Source organism: Mustelus asterias, unplaced genomic scaffold (assembly GCF_964213995.1).
Source record: "Mustelus asterias unplaced genomic scaffold, sMusAst1.hap1.1 HAP1_SCAFFOLD_514, whole genome shotgun sequence".
In the NCBI taxonomy this organism is placed as follows: domain Eukaryota; kingdom Metazoa; phylum Chordata; class Chondrichthyes; order Carcharhiniformes; family Triakidae; genus Mustelus; species Mustelus asterias.
This window is the reverse complement of record NW_027590466.1, coordinates 291,018-310,819: the sequence shown is the minus strand read 5'-3', so window position 1 is coordinate 310,819 and position 19,802 is coordinate 291,018. Positions and strand designations below refer to the sequence as shown.

General features: G+C 47.0%; 1 protein-coding gene across 1 annotated transcript in view; it reads left to right on the top strand.

Moving 5' to 3' along the window:
- Nucleotides 1-1,522: 1,522 nt before the first annotated feature.
- LOC144486906 (NACHT, LRR and PYD domains-containing protein 3-like) overlaps nucleotides 1,523-19,802 on the top strand; it is a 50,352-nt gene continuing 32,072 nt past the window's right edge. The window contains exons 1-3 of the mRNA XM_078204935.1: nucleotides 1,523-1,747; nucleotides 10,671-10,766; nucleotides 16,417-16,583. Of these exons, the coding sequence (XP_078061061.1) occupies nucleotides 10,703-10,766; nucleotides 16,417-16,583 (231 nt within the window). The 5' untranslated portion in view covers nucleotides 1,523-1,747; nucleotides 10,671-10,702. The remainder of the gene's footprint in view (nucleotides 1,748-10,670; nucleotides 10,767-16,416; nucleotides 16,584-19,802) is intronic.

The window sequence follows — 19,802 nt, the reverse complement described above, 5'->3', positions numbered from 1 at the left end:
CGTTTGGCTCTATTCACTCTCCACAGATGCTGTCAGACCTGCTGAGATTTTCCAGTGTTTTCTGTTTATGTTTATTTATTAGTGTCACAAGTAGGCTTACATTAACACTGCAATGAAGTTACTGTGAAAATCCCCAAGTCGACGCACTCCGGCGCCTGTTCGGGTTACACTGAGGGAGAATTTAGCGTGGCCAATGCACCGAAGCAGCACGTCTTTCGGACTGTGGGAGGAAACCGGAGCAACGGAGGAAACCCAGGTAAACACGAGTTGAAAGTGCAAAGTCCACACACAGTGATCCAAGCTGGAAATCGAACCCGGGTCTCTAGCACTGAGAGTCACCAGTGCTAACCACTGGGCCACCCATCCCACCCTTTGGTTCAGATTCCAGCATCCACAGTATTTTGCTTTTATTTCAACAAAAGCACTTTGCATTCTTATAGCTCCTTTAATGCTATAAAATATTCCAAAGTCCTTCACTGGAGCAAAATCAGGCAATTTGATTGTCTTACTGTCCTTACTGGGCAGGAGAGTAAAAGCTTGATAAAAGAGGCAGATTTGTAAAAGATTTCTAAGGGATAGATGGGAGTAAATTCTGGAGCTCTGGACCCAGGCAGATGAAGACACGGCTGACAATGGAGGGATGAAAGAAATGAGGGACGCAGAATTGAAAGAACGCTGAAACTTTGGATGGTTCCAGCGTTGGAGAATGTTAAAGATATCGGAAGGGGTGAGATCATTCAGAAAATTGAAGATGAGAATGAGAACTTTAAAATCAAGGCATTTCTGGACTGAATCCCAATGTCGGTCAGTGAGCACAGGATGCAGGGTCGACAGGCAGCCTGGAGTGAATAAGATCCAGTTTCATAATATGAGTGAGCATGGGGAAATAAATTTCTCTCTGTGCAACCACACTTTCATTCAGCAGTTAAACAGTTAATGTGTTCACCTTTTCAGTTATCAGATCCTGCAATGAAACATTATGAGCGGCACCGTAGCACAGTGGTTAGCACTGCTACTTCACAGCTCCAGGGACCTGGGTTCGATTCCTGGATTGGGTCACTGTCTGTGTGGAGTTTGCACATTCTTCTCGTGTCTGCGTAGGTTTTTTCCGGGTGCTCCAGTTTCCTCCCACACTCCAAATATGTGCCGGTTAGGTTGATTGGCCATGCTAAAATTGCCCCTTATTATCCTGAGATCCTTGGGTTAGCGGGTAAATATGTAGGGATATGGGGGTGGGATTGTGGTCGATGCAGACTCGATGGACCAAATGGCCTCTTTCTGCACTGTAGGGTTTCTATGATTCTATGATCTGACAACGGCTCTTAGTTTCAAAGTCCAACCATGAGAAAATCGATGGAGTTTTTAAACAGTTTCAGGGAGACACACAGTGATTCATTCCAGAGGCATGATTCCTATTGAACTGACTGTGTGACAGCAATTAATTACAAATTGTTTGTAACTAATTTTGTTCATAGTTCAAAGAGTTTTTAAACTGGCTCAATGATGTGTTTTCTAAATCGCACCTTCCAGTCGGAGGACGGAGACAGAATCAGAGTCGTTTCAGCACAGCAGGAACCATTCAACCCATCGAGATGTAATACAAATCTCAAATTACAGACATCAGATCCAATTACTGAACTGTGATTTGCTGAAAGAAAACCAGGAACAACATCCCGTTTGGTAGCAATGAGTTTACAAAGAGAAAACTAGCAGACTCCACACGGAAGGAAAGAATCTGCAGGTCAAGGTAAGATTTGTCTGCTCCTGTACTTTATGTATTTCTTTATTTTAAACCATTTTCTCAGTCAGACTATGTCACACGGGCTGCTGTAGCCATTCCCTTTCCTTGTGGTTTTGTACAGTGACTGAGCTGGAGCAGTGATGAAGATGATCTGTTTAACAGTGAGGCTCCCAGAATCAGACCACTCCTGTTCCACACCATTACTTTTCATTTTCAAGAGGGATGGAATGAGGTGAATCAGAGCATTCCCACATCCCAGTTCAGACCGGGCTGGGCCCTGGACCTTCCTCGATATGGGTTTTACCAGAACATTTGCTGTATCTTTTGGGGAAGGTTTCATTTTTGAATTTACAGGTAATTAATTTTAGGAGTTCTGGTGCCCTCAACATACATGAGTTTAGCTGCACAGTCTGCATCTCCCTGCTCCAACCAATTACTTTTGTAATGACAGCACGCTCAAGTGTTTGGCTAACAGTCAAAATATCAGATGAACACTGACATTTTGTAATGTTACAGATAGAAATTCAACTGCACTGACTGAATTGGAAATGATAACCTTTCTAACCAGCCTTAAACATTGCTTCCAGCTGAATTGAGTGCAGACTTGTCAAACTGGTTCAATTGGTTTCTCTCTCCTATAAATGGAATCTCTAAATAATCTCATAACAGCTTTTACCAGAGGGTGAAACTGAGACACACGTTTTATAAACAGGCTCAGCTCAGATGGTCGGTGTCATTTCTACTGAGATAACCAGGAATTGGCTGCAGTGAACTGACAAAGGCAGGACCTGCACAGTGACAGCAAACCCGGTGTGATTGAGGTAGAGTGGCAATGTAGTTTCTGAACTGATTGTGAAGTATCCCTTTCTTCCTCACATTTAAATATGTTTCCTCCCAGGGAGATTATGCTCCTCAGCTCCCCACAGTGAATCCATCCTTTGTGGCAATAGCTATTATCTAACTGTGAGCTCCCGCAGTGAATCCATCCTTTGCAGTTATAGCTATTATCTAACTGTGAGCTCCCGCAGTGAATCCATCCTTTGTGGCTGTCGCTGTTATCTCACTGTGAGCTCAGGCAGTAACTGAGAAACAGTTTATTCAACAGTGGGACCCTCACAGCTCAACTTCTTTCTATTCCCCACCATCCCTCTCATTTTGAATCAGAGGTGATGCGATTAACCAGGGACAGGGTGCACAGGATCTCCACAGACAGAATGACGAGATTGTGGGAGGACCTTCTTGGGGCACAATGTGAGATAATACACTTTGGATTTAAAAGCGACAGATTTGAATCGAGTCGGACATTAATGACAGATGGTCATGCTGAGACTGATTCTTGATACAGAAATCAGTAAATGTTGGATTCAGTTTGAATAAGTTTTTACAGGTCGCTATAATGAGGTTAGTAGGAGCTCAGTGTGTTCCGCTTTGAATTACAGCCACAATGGCTCCAGATGGAGCTGAGCTGTATTGTTTGGTTAATACCTGAGATACAGGGACTGAGCTACTGATAGACGAGTTCAACTGGTTATATTTCTGAGACTAAATCAGCATTGGGTATAATTTAATATGCTGCCCCCATTTGTTGAATTACCTCAACTGATAATTCCTTCTCTATAAGATCCTGTCAATTCCATTCATTAAAATGATAATAAATCCTGTTAAAGGAAAGAAAGCACTGTTCATGTTCTGAAGGATTGTGTGGTTAGTAAACAAATACCCATTCAGTAACACACAACGGGTTACTTGTGGTACCATCAGGATTGAATTGTGAGATCAAACAGTGCGTTAAACTGGGAGGGGATGGTTTGGGGAGCGGTTCAGAACAGAACCCGACATCCTTCAATGGAATTAGATAAATGATTGAAGGAAGAATACGCAGAGTAAGAAAACTTTAACCTTGTTCTCACAAAAAGCCAGTGCAGACATCGGAGCCTGCTCATTAACATAGAACATAGAACAGTACAGCACAGAACAGGCCCTTCAGCCCACTATGTTGTGCCGAGCTTTATCTGAAACCAAGATCAAGCTATCCCACTCCCTATCATCCTGGTGTGCTCCATGTGCTTATCCAATAACCGCTTAAATGTTCCTAAAGTGTCTGACTCCACTATCACTGCAGGCAGTCCATTCCACACCCCAACCACTCTCTGCGTAAAGAACCTACCTCTGATATCCTTCCTATATCTCCCACCATGAACCCTATAGTTATGCCCCCTTGTAATAGCTCCATCCACCCCAGGAAATAGTCTTTGAACGTTCACTCTATCTATCCCCTTCATCATTTTATAAACCTCTATTAAGTCTCCCCTCAGCCTCCTCCGCTCCAGAGAGAACAGCCCTAGCTTCCTCAACCTTTCCTCATAAGACCTACCCTCCAAACCATGCAGCATCCTGGTAAATCTCCTCTGCACTCTTTCCAGCGCTTCCACATCCTTCTTATAGTGAGGTGACCAGAACTGCACACAATATTCCAAATGTGGTCTCACCAAGGTCCTGTACAGTTGCAGCATAACCCCAGGGCTCTTAAACTCCAATCCCCTGTTAATAAAAGCTAACACACTATAGGCCTTCTTCACAGCTCTATCCACTTGAGTGGCAACCTTTAGAGATCTGTGGATATGGACCCCAAGATCTCTCTGTTCCTCCACAGTCTTCAGAACCCTACCTTTGGCCCTGTAATCCACATTTAAATTTGTCCTACCAAAATGAATCACCTCACATTTATCAGGGTTAAACTCCATTTGCCATTTTTCAGCGCAGCTTTGCATCCTATCTATGTCTCTTTGCAGCCTACAACAGCCCTCCACCTCATCCACTACTCCACCAATCTTGGTGTCATCAGCAAATTTACTGATCCACCCTTCAGCCCCTTCCTCGAAGTCATTAATAAAAATCACAAAGAGCAGAGGACCAAGCACTGATCCCTGTGGCACTCCACTAGCAACCTGCCTCCAGTCCGAAAATTGAATTTAAAACTATTTTAATATCCATGAAAATAAATAATATCAAGGTGTAGTAATCTTACCAAGGCAGGTTTTCCATCACCAAGCACCCATTTATTTACAGTGGCAGTTGAGTGCCATTCGACTGCTGTAGAGTGTAAATAGGCCCTGAGTCTACAACTGCTGGCCTGAGTGGAGCCAACTGATTTTCAAACCCCCACCGTGCCCGCTGATCTCCATCTGTGGCTCGCCGCTGGCAGTGGCCATGCCTGTGACTGGTACTGACGCCTGTACTGACACAGGTTCCCTATTCCGGTGATGGTTCATCTGTTTCCTGATTATCTTGACCTGCACTTGGACTTTGTACAACATGGGCCCGGTCTTTTCCATTACAATCTTGAGGACCCAATGGATGTCGCCCTTGAAGTTCCTCACATGGACTGGGCCACAGGTCTTAAATGCTCTTTCTGTTTGCACAGGATCCTGGTTCTTCTTCTGGGTCTTCAGTTGGGACTCCACCCTCCCTGCCAGGTTTGGGAAAAGTAAACTTTGTCTTGTTTGAAGCCTCCGTCCCATTAATAATTCCACTGCGGCAATTCCAGTTGTTGTATGAGAGGTTGGCATGTTGTTGAATAGAAATCGCACCAGTTTGGTCTCTATGGACACCGCAGGTTGCTTCTTAATGCCCAGATTAAAAGTCTGGACCATTTGATAATGGGTGATAGGGGGCTGTCCTAATGTGTTTGATGCCATTGGAAAGTATGAAGGTGTGAGAGTCGATGCTTGTGAAGGCAGTGCAATTGCCATTGTCAGAGAGCAGGATTTCAGGTATCCTGTGCGTGCTGAAACTTTGTCGTAGGTTCCCAGTGGTAGCCTGGGAAGTGGTGGAGTTCATCTGATGTATTTCCAACCATTTGGAATGTGCTTCGACCAGGATCAGAAACAGAGAGCCCAAAAAAGACCCAGCGAAGTCTAACTGGACCGCACCCAGGGCCTAACAGACCACTCCCATGGATGTAGGGAGGCTGAGGGGCAGTTTTTGATTCTCCTGGTCCAACTCGCAGTGTTGAACCAAGTCAATAATACCCGTGTCAAGCCCAGGCCACCATACGTAGCTCCAGGCGAGCATTTCCATCTTTGAAATCTCGGGGGGCTGCGATATCTCGGAGGGCTGCGAAATCTCAGGGTCCTGCAAAATCGTGGGGTGCAGCGATATCCGGCGTGCTGCTAAATCTCGGCGTGCTGTGGTGTAATTCCATAAGGATCCGATATCATTCTGGGTGAGGGACAACTATGTGGAACCCACAGGATGATGCCATCCTCAACACTGAGTTTGTCTTTCCTTCTCCCAGTAGTGTATCATATCGTCTCAGGGCTGCCCACTGAATCGCCCACAGAGGATTATGCTTTGAATTCTCAGGGGACTGGGTCTTTTTGTGTCCAGTCCTGGGTCCCGGCAAAGGCATTGAGGTTAAGGGAAACCATCGCATGTCAAAGTAAGGTCCTATTTGGAGTCAAAATGAATTAGAGGACAAAAGTTACTGTTTAACCTCCAGCTGCATCACCGCAACCCCCCACCCCCCCACCCCCACCCCACCCCACCCCAGCCCCCAGACCACCTATGATATGGTCGGACATTCAGGGCCCAACAGGGAAGTTCAATTAGGAATAAACCTCCTGTAATAATTTACTAACCCCAGGATGGAATTCAATTCTATGGGGTTTGCTGGAGCAGTCGCGACCTGGCCTTCGCTTCCACCAAATGGACACTCTTGCCACCCACTCAATAGCCTGGGTGGGACAGCACGGTTGTTTGGAAGACACATTTGTCCCTTTTCATGCATTCCAAAAGCTCCAAAACTTGCCCTTGGATCTTTTCCAGGTTTGCAAAGAGCTCATGTCCCTAAGTTCCTGTGTTGTCCATGTACGCTGCCACCTGAGATTGTGGGGCTGGGTCAGCGGGGGGGGGCGGGGCTGGGTCAGCAGGGGGCGGGACTGGGTCAGCGGGGGGGGGGGAGGGCTGGGTCAGCGGGGGGGCGGGACTGGGTCAGCGGGGGGGGGGAGGGCTGGGTCAGCGGGGGGGCGGGGCTGGGTCAGCAGGGGGCGGGACTGGGTCAGCAGGGGGCGGGGCTGGGTCAGCAGGGGGCGGGGCTGGGTCAGCGGGGGGGAGGGCTGGGTCAGCGGGGGGGAGGGCTGGGTCAGCGGGGGGGAGGGCTGGGTCAGCGGGGGGAGGGCTGGGTCAGCAGAGGGGGCGGGGCTGGGTCAGCAGGGGGCGGGGCTGGGTCAGCAGGGGGCGGGGCTGGGTCAGCAGAGGGGGCGGGGCTGGGTCAGCAGGGGGCGGGGTTGGGTCAGCAGGGGGTGGGGCTGGGTCAGCAGAGGGGGCTGGGCTGGGTCAGCAGGGGGTGGGGCTGGGTCAGCGGGGGGCAGGGTCAGCAGGGGGCGGGGCTTGGTCAGCGGGGGGCGGGGCTGGGTCAGCGGGGGGCGGGGCTGGGTCAGCGGGGGGCGGGGCTGGGTCAGCGGGGGGGCGGGGCTGGGTCAGCAGGGGGCGGGGCTGGGTGAGCAGGGAGCGGGGCTGGGTGAGCAGGGGGCGGCAGGGGGCGGGGTTGTGTTGGCAGGGGGCGGGGCTAGGACTGCAGGGGGCCGGGCTGGGACTGCAGGGGGCGGGGCCGCTTTGGCAGGGGGCAGGGCTGGGTCGGCAGGGGGCGGGACCAGGTCGGCGGGGGGCGAGGCTGAGTCAGGGTGTGAGGCCGGGTCGGCGGAGGGCGGGGCTGGTGTGTGGGGCCGGGTCGATGAGCTGACTCACTTTTACATTTCCACAACAGTGTAAGGAGAGGACAGAGACTGAGTTTGAATGGGTTACGACTATAGGGCAAGACAGTGACACAAATAGAGAAAATGCAACAATTTGCATTTGTATAGCACCTTTACCGTAAATGTTATGTCACCAGTGGCTGTGTGTAGAAGGGCAGTACTTTCCCATAATATTCTGCAGTGTATTGACTGGGTCCACTGCCAAGATGCCCACTGCAGTCAACCTGGAAACCACATGGCAGACTGAAGGAGCATCCCTATCAGGAATCAGTGCAATGAGGATTAGCTGTGTTGCCTTGCTGGACTATATATGCAGAGCACTGAGTCTTGCTAAAGATGTGGAGATGCCGGCGTTGGACTGGGGTAAACACAGTAAGAAGTTTAACAACACCAGGTTAAAGTCCAACAGGGGGAATTCAATTCTATGGGGTTTGTTGGAGCAGGCGCGACCTGGCCTTCGCTTCCACCAGATGGACACTCTTGCCACCCACTCAATAGCCTGGGTGCTCCAACAAACCCCATAGAATTGAATTCCCCCTGTTGGACTTTAACCTGGTGTTGTTAAACTTCTTACTGTGTTTACCCCAGTCCAACGCCGGCATCTCCACGTCTTTAGCAAGACTCAGTGCTCTGCTTATATAGTCCAGGCTATTATAGTCCAGCTTATATATTCCCCAAATAAACCTGTTGGACTTTAACCTGGTGTTGTTAAACTTCTATCTTGCTAAAGAGGCAGGAGACTGAGTGAATGTGAGGATGGTGCCTGGGAGAGTGAAGAATTTGCTGTGAGCGGAATGTGTTTTGTTGTTGACCTTGGACTATGTGAAAACCCTCATTTGGGTTAAACTTTGATCTGTATGAGAATCCGCTCTGGTAATCTGATTGTCCATCTTTTACACGGTGTTGAGTCTTTCCCTGGGAATTGATAAGCTGTCCAAGTTTAAATAAGGGTATATTTCGCAGTATTTTACAACCTGGCTCGGGCGAGATTCCGATTCCGGGGCGGGCGAGGCAGTAAAACTCCGGCCATTGTGGGTAAAGTTCGGGTCAAAGACGAGCTCGGTGTTTATTTCCTTTCTTTTCTGTTTTGCTGAGTATCTGAATTCCTTTCAATAAATGTTCATATTTATTATTGGATGTTGATAACTGTGTGAGTTGTTGAAATGAGTGAACTCCACTCTGCCGATCACAATCCCCACTCTCTTTAGACATCAGAGTAGTAAAATGTTCCAAGTCAGTTTCCAAGAGAAAATTCAATGGGAAGCAACGGCCCCGGGACAATTAAAGGAGCAGCTGGGCAGGTGACCAATTTTGGTCATTTTGTTCATCTTTTTAAGGCAAACCTGGGAGGAGGAGGGAAAGGAAAAGCGGCCGAGAGTTTTAGGGAGTGAATTCCAGAGCTCAGGATTTGGTCTCAGTTGTTGACAAATTATCCTCAACATGTCAGATTGGGGAAGTTGGAGGGCAGAGATGTCGCTGGCTTGCAGGGCTGATGAAGCTTACTGTTGTATATTGATAGTATTTTAGTTGTTCCTTATCAGCAGCCTTGCAGCTGAACAAGGGCACTTTAAGTGAGGGATTGCATGACGTCATTGGGATGATCCTGTCTGTCGTTTGCATAGGTAACTGGGCAGTGCAACATTACACCCTATAGTGTTAACTATTCCTGAATAAAGCTCTGAAGTGTTACCCAAACTCGAAACGTTGGCTCTATTCTCTCTCCACAGATGCTGTCAGACCTGCTGAGATTTTCCAGCATTTTCTGTTGATATGGCGTGAATAGGAATGGATGGGCCATGGAGAGATTTGAGCATTTAAAATTGAAATGTTGTCAGGCTGTCAATCGGTGTCAGTGGTGTATAAAGGTGAAGGGAATGAGACTTAGTGCGAGTTAGGATTCAGGAAGCAGAGTTTCAGAGCAGTGAGACTGTAGAGCTCGATATCAGCAGCTTACATGTGGAACCTGCTTCCAGGTTGATGAGAAATAGAAGAGGGCCAATGATAAAGATAATGGTGCGGGAGAGACCAGTGTTACTGATTCACTGGATGGAAAGTAACAGGTAAGAATTGAACCAAGAGCCTTTGATGCATTTCTACTCAGCTGGACGACAAGAGGCAGGAGTTGGAGAAGGTTGACATGGCCAAGCATGTTAAGGGCTGCAGACGGGTGAATGAAGATACTTCATTGACTTTTGTCAGAGTCGGATAGGATAGTATTTGTGATTTTAAGAGGAGTGGTGGCATTGTGACAGGGTATAAACATGACTGCGTGGTGCTATTGCAAAAATGGCCATGGATTTGGGAGGTAACAACATGTTCAATGAGTTTGAAGAGGGAAGTGGAAACTGGAGATGGGACAGTGGCTTGTCAGGGTGAAGGGTGGAGTTTTCAAGGAATCTGATGAGAACGACTGGTATTTTGTGAAACTGCTGTCAAATCTCAGAGTTTTCAAAGTTTATTTATTATTGTCTCAAGTAGGCTTACGTTACATTGTAATGAAGTTACTGTGAAAGTCCCCTAGTCAGCACAAATCTTTCTGAATGTGTAAGGAAACCGGAGCATCTGGAGGAAACCCTTGCAGATGCTGGGAGAACATAGAATCCCAATAGTGTAGAAAGGAGGCCATTCGGCCCATCGACAATAATCCCACCCTGGCCCTATCCCCATAGCCTCACATATTTCCCCTGCTAATCCTCCTGACACTATGGGGCAATTTAGCATGGCAATCTGCCTAACCCGGACATCTTTCGGACTGTGTGAGGAAACTGGAGCACCCGGAGGAAACCCACAGAGACACGGGGAGAATGTGTAAACTCCACACTGTCACCCGAGGCCGGAACTGAACCCGGGTCCCTGGCGCTGTGAGCACTGTGCCACCGTGCCGTCCAGGCAGCCGTAAATTGTACCGATTTACAGGTTCTCAATAAATCTATCCTGCGCATCTTTGGAGTGCAGACGGTGCAGTGACCCAAGCCAGGAATTGAACCCGGGTCCCTGGTGCTGTGAGGCAGCAGTGCTAACCACTGCGCCGCTAAGACTACTACTAATATTGCGGTAACATGTGAGATTGTAATATTCTGAAATATATCTTACACACCAGTAAAGATCTCAGCCCTCTGCTTCTGATTTTGTATTAACATCTGACCCTGACATTGATATTATCCTCATTACAGAGTCTCAGAATCCGGAAACATCTGTCAATATCATGGCTGAAGGTTCAAACAAGGGAGAATATCCAATGTCTTCAACAAGAATTGGCATGGACACAGGTAGGATCACAAAAAAATACAAATATCATTCCTATCCTGCCTGCAGCTCACACCGGAAGAGGGAACGGGACAGGGACTGAGTAGAAAGTTGGAGTGAGTGACCATCTGGAGCAGGTTTAACCAAGGTTTGGCCCGGGGGCTGGGTGTGACCCGTGAAGCTCCTCTACATGGTCCCAGAGAACATTTTCAAATTATTGTCAAACAACTGAGTTCCAATTCAAATTCAGAGCTTGTTTCTCTACTCCATTTGCTGCTGATAGGCCGACTAGTGAGAGCATCAGCAGCTAACGAAGGAGAGAAACAATCTATGATTGGTGGAGCAGTGAACAGTGTGCTGAAGGCTGGTGTTGGGCAGGCGCGGCGGGGCCGGGTGGATAAACTCACTGAGCTATTCGTGTTTAGAAATCCACATTCCCATCTATCCTCAATAACACTTGGCTCACTTGCATCACAAAAATTCATCCACCTCCGATTTAAAGTATTTAATTACCCGCCACCTCCAACCTCTTCTGAGGCAGAGAGTTCCAGAGGGCCACATCAGCTCTGAGTGAAAAAATCTCTTAATCTTTGACCTAAAAAGGCAGATCCTAATGATAAAACAGTGCCCCCGAGTTCTGGACTTCCCCACAAGATTCAAAATCCTTTTCATGTCCTTGTTGTGAATATTGTTCAGCATCTTAAATACTTCAGTTAAGTCACTGCTCACTTTTCTGAACTCTGGTGGAAACAATCCCAGTTTATGCAACGTTTCTTCATAACACAACCTGCTCATTCTGGGAATCACCTCTTCTGAATCGCCTCGAATGCATTTACATCCTTTCCTTAAATAAGGAGCCCAAAAACCGCATGCAATTTTCGAGATGTGGTCTTACCAATGCCCTGTATGACTAAGGCATAATATCCTTTTGGAGTTAAATTCCCTTCGTAATGAAGGAGAACATTCCATTAGCCTTCATTATTTGCTGCACGTGCATATTAACTTCTTGTAACTCATGTCTGCAGCTCTGAATTTTGCAACCGTTCTCCTGTTTAATAATACTCTGCTTTCTTATTCTTCCTGCCAAAACAAACAACTCCGCATTTTCCCACATAATACTCCACCTGCCAGATGTTCCCCACTCACTCAATTATACGCAACCTCCTTTGGTGGAATTTTCCCGTGCTGCCTGCCACAGGAATCGGAGCAGGCAGGACATGGATCATGCAAAGGTCCATTGAACTCAGGCGGGATTTTCCGGCATTGGGGCGAGCATGGCAGGAAAATCCTTCACAACATACTTTCCCACCAATCTTTGTCTCTTCTGTAAATTTAGCCGTGATGCCTTCACTTCATTTATTGCATGATCTGAATTGTATCAAGTTGAGGCCCCAGAACAGACCCCTGCGGGACTCCACTTGTCTCATCCTGCCAATCAGAAAAACACCCATTCATAAATATTCTATGTTTTCTGCCAGCCAATCTTCTGTCAATACTAATATGTTACCCCCTAAACTGTGAGCTTTTATTTTCTGCGAAGCATTGACATGACACCTTCGCAAATGGCCTCTGGAAATCCAAGTGCAGCGTGTCTGCAGGCTCTGCTTTATCTAAAGAGCACATTACTCCTTCATAGAATTCCAATGAATCAGCTCAACACAACTTCCTTTGCACAAAACCACAAAATTTCCTTGAATTTTTCAAGTACCCGGCTACAATCTTCTTAATGATCCATTTGTACACCTTACCCACAACAGGCGTCAAACTAGCTGGCCTATCGTTTCCTGTTTTCTGCCTCCATCTTTTATTGAATACACAGGTTAAATTTACTGGTCCTTCACCCTGATGGAAACTTTCCAGAAGCTAGGGAATTGTAGGAAATTAACAGCAGCACATCTACTACCTCATTAGCCTCCTCTTTAAGATCCTGGGATGAAATCCATCAGGACCTGGAAAGTTGTCAGTCCATAGTTCCTGCAGTTTGCTCAGTACCAATCCTCCTAGTGACTGTAACTTCATCAAGTTCCGCTCTCTGTTCAACCTCTTGATTTAAAGCTGTTACTGAATGGTTTTCATACCCTCCAGAGTGAAGAAAACAGCAAAATATTTGTTCACTTCATCTGCTATTTCATTATTATCTTCTATTATCTCCCAATTCTCACTTTACACAGGACCAGCACCCACAGTACCTGCTCTTTTCTTACTTAAATAATTATAAAAACTCTTGCTGACTGTTTTCACTGTCTTTAATCTGCTATCTGTTTAAGTTTAGAATAAAAGTCTCAGACCCACTGTTTTCCCTGAAACTGGCACTGGGCAGGAAACGTTCTTTTGCACTCTTGCTCTTTGCATCAATGAACAGTGTCAATCCCCCTCACTATATTCTCCTGGAACAAAGTGTCAATCCCCCTCACGGTATTCTCCTGGAACAAAGTGTCAATCCCCCTCACTGTATTCTCCTGGAACAAAGTGTCAATCCCCCTCACGGTATTCTCCTGGAACAAAGTGTCAATCCCCCTCACTATATTCTCCTGGAACAAAGTGTCAATCGCCCTCACTATATTCTCCTGGAACAAAGTGTCAATCGCCCTCGCTATATTCTCCTGGAATAAAGTGTCAATCGCCCTCACTATATTCTCCTGGAACAAAGTGTCAATCGCCCTCACTATAATCTCCAGGAACAAAGTGTCAATCCCCCTCGCTATATTCTCCTGGAACAATGTGTCAATCCCCCTCACTATAATCTCCTGGAACAAAGTGTCAATCCCCCTCACTATATTCTCCTGGAACAAAGTGTCAATCCCCCTCACTATAATCTCCTGGAACAAAGTGTCAATCCCCCTCACTATAATCTCCTGGAACAAAGTGTCAATCCCCCTGACTATATTCTCCTGGAACAAAGTGTCAATCCCCCTCACTATAATCTCCTGGAACAAAGTGTCAATCCCCCTCACTATAATCTCCTGGAACAAAGTGTCAATCCCCCTGACTATATTCTCCTGGAACAAAGTGTCAATCCCCCTCACTATATTCTCCTGGAACAAAGTGTCAATCCCCCTCACTATAATCTCCTGGAACAAAGTGTCAATCCCCCTGAATATATTCTCCTGGAACAAAGTGTCAATCCCCCTCACTATAATCTCCTGGAACAATGTGTCAATCCCCTCGCTATATTCTCCTGGAACAAAGTGTCCAGCTATTTATTTCTCTGCCTGATGGTGCACGTTGCCTGCAGTTCGGCTTCCAGATCAATAATCCTGATCCGGATTTCCTCCAGCTGCTTACACTTTCTGCAGACATGTTTGTCAGGAATCGCCAATCCACCGAATCCGCACATTTCTGGAGTGTCGGAGGAAATCGGAGCACCTGGAGAAAACCCACGCAGACAGGGGGGGAATGTGCAAACTCCACACAGGCAGTGACCCAAGCCAGGATTTGAACCCGGGACCCTGGCGCTGTGAGGCAGCAGTGCTTGCCGCTGTACCACTGTGCCACAGGAGTTCCAGGATTTTGACCAAGTAACAGGGAGTGAGGCAGGCTATAATTCCAAGTCAGGATATATAGCTTGGAGGGGATCTTCAGGTGGTGTGTTCCCAGGCCTCCGCTGCCATACCAGGTGATCAAGGTCGTGGTTTTGGAAAATGCTATCTAAAGATATGGAACAGTGATTAGCATTGCTAACACAGCGCCACAGACCCAAGTTCGATTACAGCCTTGGGTGACTGTGCGGAGGTTGCATGTTGTCCCCGTGTATGTGTGGGTTTCCTCTGGATGTTCTGGTTTCTTCCCACACTCCAAAGATGTGCTGGTTGGGTAGATTTGTCATGTTAAATTGCACCTCAGTATCCAAAGATATTTAGGTTAGATGGATTAGATGTGTGAGATGACAGGGATAGGGCAGGGCAGTCGTCCAAGGGAGTATGCTCTTGTGAAGAGTTAGTGCAGACTCAATGGGTTGAATAAGCTCCTTCTGTGCTGTTGGGGTTCTATGGTTCGATGGATCATTGGTGAGTTGCTGCAACACATCTTGTGGATGCCACATGTTGCTTTGGTTGAGGAGGGAATGCATGTGCTTCGATTCTCTCTTGTTAGACATCATAATTCCTTGGCACTTGTGTGGCACAAATGTTACATGCCACCTCCACTTGGCAGCCAATTCAGCATTACCATCATTGGCCATTATTGATATTTTGGGGATTGTTTTTCACCAGGGTGACCAACCATCCCAGATTTTTGGGACCGTCTTATGTATGAACCCTGTGTCTCTGGGCTGTCTCTTGCTCGGAAGCTTGTTGTCCTGTAACTTGTGTTTCAAATTCAGCACATGCATTGTGTGTGTTAGCCGAGGTGCAGCCCTTCTGGCAGGTAGCTCTGACACGTCTGGGAGTGACCTCCCCATCCCCCTACACCTGCCCCAGCACGAGAGATTTGGAAGCACCCTCTCCCCACCTCCTCCACCCTCATTCTGATACCAAAGCTATTTCCTTACCTCATAGTTGGTCACCTTGACCAGAAACTGATCAGCTATATAAATGCTGTAGCAACAAGAGCAGGTTGGAGGCTGCGCATTCTGCGGAAAGTTAGTCAGCTTCTGTCTCCTTCGAGTCAACAATCCACAAAGTACAATGTTTTTAAAAAGTTTTTCTTTGTGTCATAAGTCAGCTTACATTAACACTGCAATGAAGTTACTGTGAAAATTCCCTGCTCGCCACAGTCTGGCATCTGTTCAGGTACACTGAGGGACAATGTAGCATGGACAATGCACCTAACCAGCACGTCTTTCAGACTGTGGGAGGAAATCGAAGCACCCAGAAGAAACGCACACAGACACGGGGAGAACGTGCAGACTCCGAACGTGCAGACTCCGCACAATCACCCAAGCTGGGAATCGAACCTGGGTCCCTGGCACTGTGATGCAGGAGTGCTCTCCACTGTGTTGCCCAAGTAAGGTGTAATGGAAAACTTGCAACTTGCCTGATAACTGTGACTTCACAAGCACACAAGAAGTTCTACACCACTTAGGAGAATGTAGCCCACCTGATCAGCAGCCCATCCACCACAGAAGTGCCTTTGCCACCAATGCACAAAGATAGCAATATGCATCATTTACAGGATGGACTGCAGCAACTCACCAAATCGCCTTTAACAACAATTTCCAATCCTGCGATTTCTGCCCAACCAGAAAGACAATGACAGCAGAAAGATGGGAAGATCACTCTCACTAATTACAGACTCCCTCCAATCCACACAACACCCTCACTTCGAAGAAGACCTTCACTGTCACTGGATAGAGAGCCTGTCAATACCTTTCGAGCAGCACTGAGTGTACAGACACCAGGAACATTGCAGCCGTTCAAGAAAGTGTCTCACCAGCTTTCCAATGGCAATTAAGGATTCACAACAAACTGCCCTTGCCAGGAACCCTCACATCCAGTGACTGATTTTTTAAAATATTGAATTTATTTTTGAAATTGGTCGTCTCTTGTGAACCATGGGTACTAATGGGTCTGGGGCAAAGGTGGTTATTGGGAGTCAGGTCAAATATGTTATTGCTGAATGTTTCTGTATTCCCACAGGTGTTTGATACTGTGGCTCACGAGCCTTCAGTTGCTTCCTGTCAAGGGAAGTTTCATTGACAGAAATGTGTTTATTTTTCTCCATTTGTGTTTACAGATCCGAACTCCGCAATCACTCAGTTCCTGACAAAGTGTGATGATTACCAACTGTTCCAGCTGACAAAATTCTACCAGGATAGGCTGGAGCAGGCGATTGAAGGAGGAGTGGATGGGGTCAGCTTATCGTTAACATACGAGAGGATTTTCACTGGACAAGAACATCGGGTAAGTGGGAGGGATGAGTTCAGGATGTATTAACAAATGATGACGAAAGAGCTGGTTCTGTCTACATCATCTTCTAGCAGACAAGGAATCAGATGCTGCACTGATAATGAAGTTATTGACCAGTACAAATCCTGTTATTAGTCTGCACCAGACTCAGGCATGAGATGAGGATGGCCTCAAGGGTGGACAGCTTTGGGAACCTAAAGCCACCAGTTTCTTCTCAGCATGCACAACTTACCCCACACGGGTACAACAGCAGAGTGGCTATGTTACTGGATGAACAAACTGAGATCTTAACTCCTAATCCAGAGACGCAAAGTTCAATCTCATTGTTTGAGAATTTAGAACATAGAACGTAGAAAAAATAATACAGCACAAACAGGCCCTTCGGCCCACAAGTTGCGCCGGTCATGTCCCTACCTACCTAGGCTTATATATAGGCTTACCTATGACCCTCAATCCTATTAAGTCCCATGTACTCATCCAGAAGTCTCTTAAAATACCCTATCGAGTTTGCCTCCACCACCACTGACGGCAGCCGATTCCACTCACCCACCACCCTCTGAGTGAAAAACTTACCCCTGACATCTCCTCTGTACCTACTCCCCAGCACCTTAAATCTGTGTCCTCTCGTAGCAGCCATTTCAGCCCTGGGAAAAAGCCTCCGAGAATCCACCCGATCTATACCTCTCAACATCTTGTACACCTCTGTCAGGTCACCTCTCATCCTTCGTCTCTCCAAGGAGAAAAGACCGAGCTCCCTCAGCCTATCCTCATAAGGCATACCAACCAATCCAGGCAACATCCTTGTAAATCTTCTCTGCACCCTTTCAATCTTTTCCACAACCCTCCTGTCATGAGGCGACCAGAACTGAGCACAGTACTCCAAGTGGGGTCTGACGAGCGTCTTATAAAGCTGCATCAGTATCTCCCGACTCCGAAACTAAATCCTCGATTGATGAAGGCCAGCACACCATACGCCTTCTTAACCACCTCCTCTACCTGCGAGGCCGATTTAAGAGTCCTATGGACCCGGACCCCAAGGTCCTTCTGATCCTCTACACTGCTAAGAGTCTTACCCTTGATATTATACACTTTCATCCCATTTGACCTGCCAAAATTGACCACTACAGATTTATCCAGGTTGAACTCCATCTGCCACTTCTCCGCCCAGTTTTGCATCCTATCTATGTCACGCTGCAGCTTCTGACATCCCCCCAACCTATCCACAACACCACCAACCTTCGTGTCGTCGGCAAACTTACCAACCCACCCCCCCATTTCCTCATCCAGGTCATTTATGAAAATGACAAACAGCAAGGGTCCCAGAACAGATCCCTGGGGCACTCTAGTGGTGACCCACCTCCATTCTGAAAAAGACCCGTCTAAAACCACTCTCTGCCTTCTGCAGGCAAGCCAGTTGTGAATCCACAAGGCAACAGCCTCTTGGATCCCATGCCCTCTCACTTTCTCGTGAAGTCTTGCATGGGGGACCTTATCGAACGCCTTGCTGAAGTTCATGTAGACCACATCTACCGCTTTTCCTTCGTCAAAGTGTTTAGTCACATTTTCAAAGAACTCCACCAGGCTCGTAAGGCACGATTTGCCTTTGACAAAGCCGTGCAAGCTACTTTTGAGCATACTAAACTTCTCTAAATGTTCATAAATCCTGTCCCTCAGGATCGTCTCCAACAACTTACCAACCACTGAGGTTAGACTCACCGGTCGGTAATTTCCTGGGCTATCACTATTCCCTTTCTTGAATATAGGAACCACATCCGCAATCCTCCAATCCTCCGGAACCTCTCCCGTCTCCATCGACGACACAAAGATCATCACCAGAGGCTCTACAATCTCTTCCCGCGCCTCCCACAGTAACCTGGGGTACATCCCATCCGGTCCCGGCGACTTATCTATCTTGATGCTATTCAAAATTTCCAACACATCCTCTTTCTTAATGTCCACATACTCAATCTTTTCAGTCTGCCTCAATCCTGTGGTACAACGACCCAGGTCTTTTTCCACCGTGAATGCTGAGGAAAAGTATTCATTAAGCACCTCTGCTATTTCTTCCGGTTCTGTACAGACTTTCTCACCTTCACCTTTTATAGGTACTATTCCTTCACATCTCATCCTTTTACTCTTCACATATTTATAGAACACCTGAGGGTTCTCCTTAATCTTACCTGCCAATCCTTCTCCTGACCCCTTCTGGCTCTCCTAATTTCTTTCTTAAGTCCCTTCCTACAAGCCGTCTACTCATCTAGATCCCCATCATCGCCTAGCTCTCTGATCCTTTTGTATACTTACCTTTTCTTTCTCACTGGGTTCAGCGCAGCTTTTGTGCACCACGGTTCCCGTAACCTACCAACACCTCCCTGTCTCATCGGAACGTTGTCATGCAGAACTCCAGACAAACATTCCTTGAAAATCTGCCACCTTACTTCCTTGAGAATGCCTCCTTCCAATTTACGCCTCTAATCTCCTGCCTGATGGCTTCATATTTCCCCTTACTCCAGAATGAACTAAGCTAATTAAATAAGATTAGACTGTCTACAAAACCAATCTGCTTCACTAAGGGAAGGAGACATGCTGCCCTTACTCAGCCTGGCCTGTATGTGGCTCCAGACACACAGTAACACAGTTGACTCTTCACTGACCTCTGAAAAGGTCTAGAAAACAAGGCAAACTAACTACAGTCAGGTATAATAAACTAAACTGGGTGCACCACGCTGGACTGGATTCGCTAACATGGCCCAGTCGACCCTGCAAAGTCCTCACTAACATTTATGGACTTTCAGCACATTTTGCAGAACCCATTCCGCAGATATGTGAAGCTATAACCTGCCATCAATATGATCCTGTAACTATGATGATCAAACAAGGTCCCAGACTCCTCCCCTACTGTTCCTGGATCTGTATGTTCCCACCAGATGGATCTGCCAGAAATTACAGCCCAGTGGTATTGTATAAACGTGGAGAGTCCTCAATATTATCTTTGGACCCCACAAAATCTTATGTACTGAGGTCAAATATAGACAAGAAAACCTCCTCCTGATCACTGCCTTCCTTCAGTTGATGAAAATGGACTTTTCCATGTCAATGTGATTAAAAAAAGAACAGGCACAAAATTTACTCATGGGGCTGGCAGGGCACGGCGGTGGAGAGGGGGCTTAATTTCTCCAGTCAAGCCTGTCTCAGTAGCACGATTACTGACTG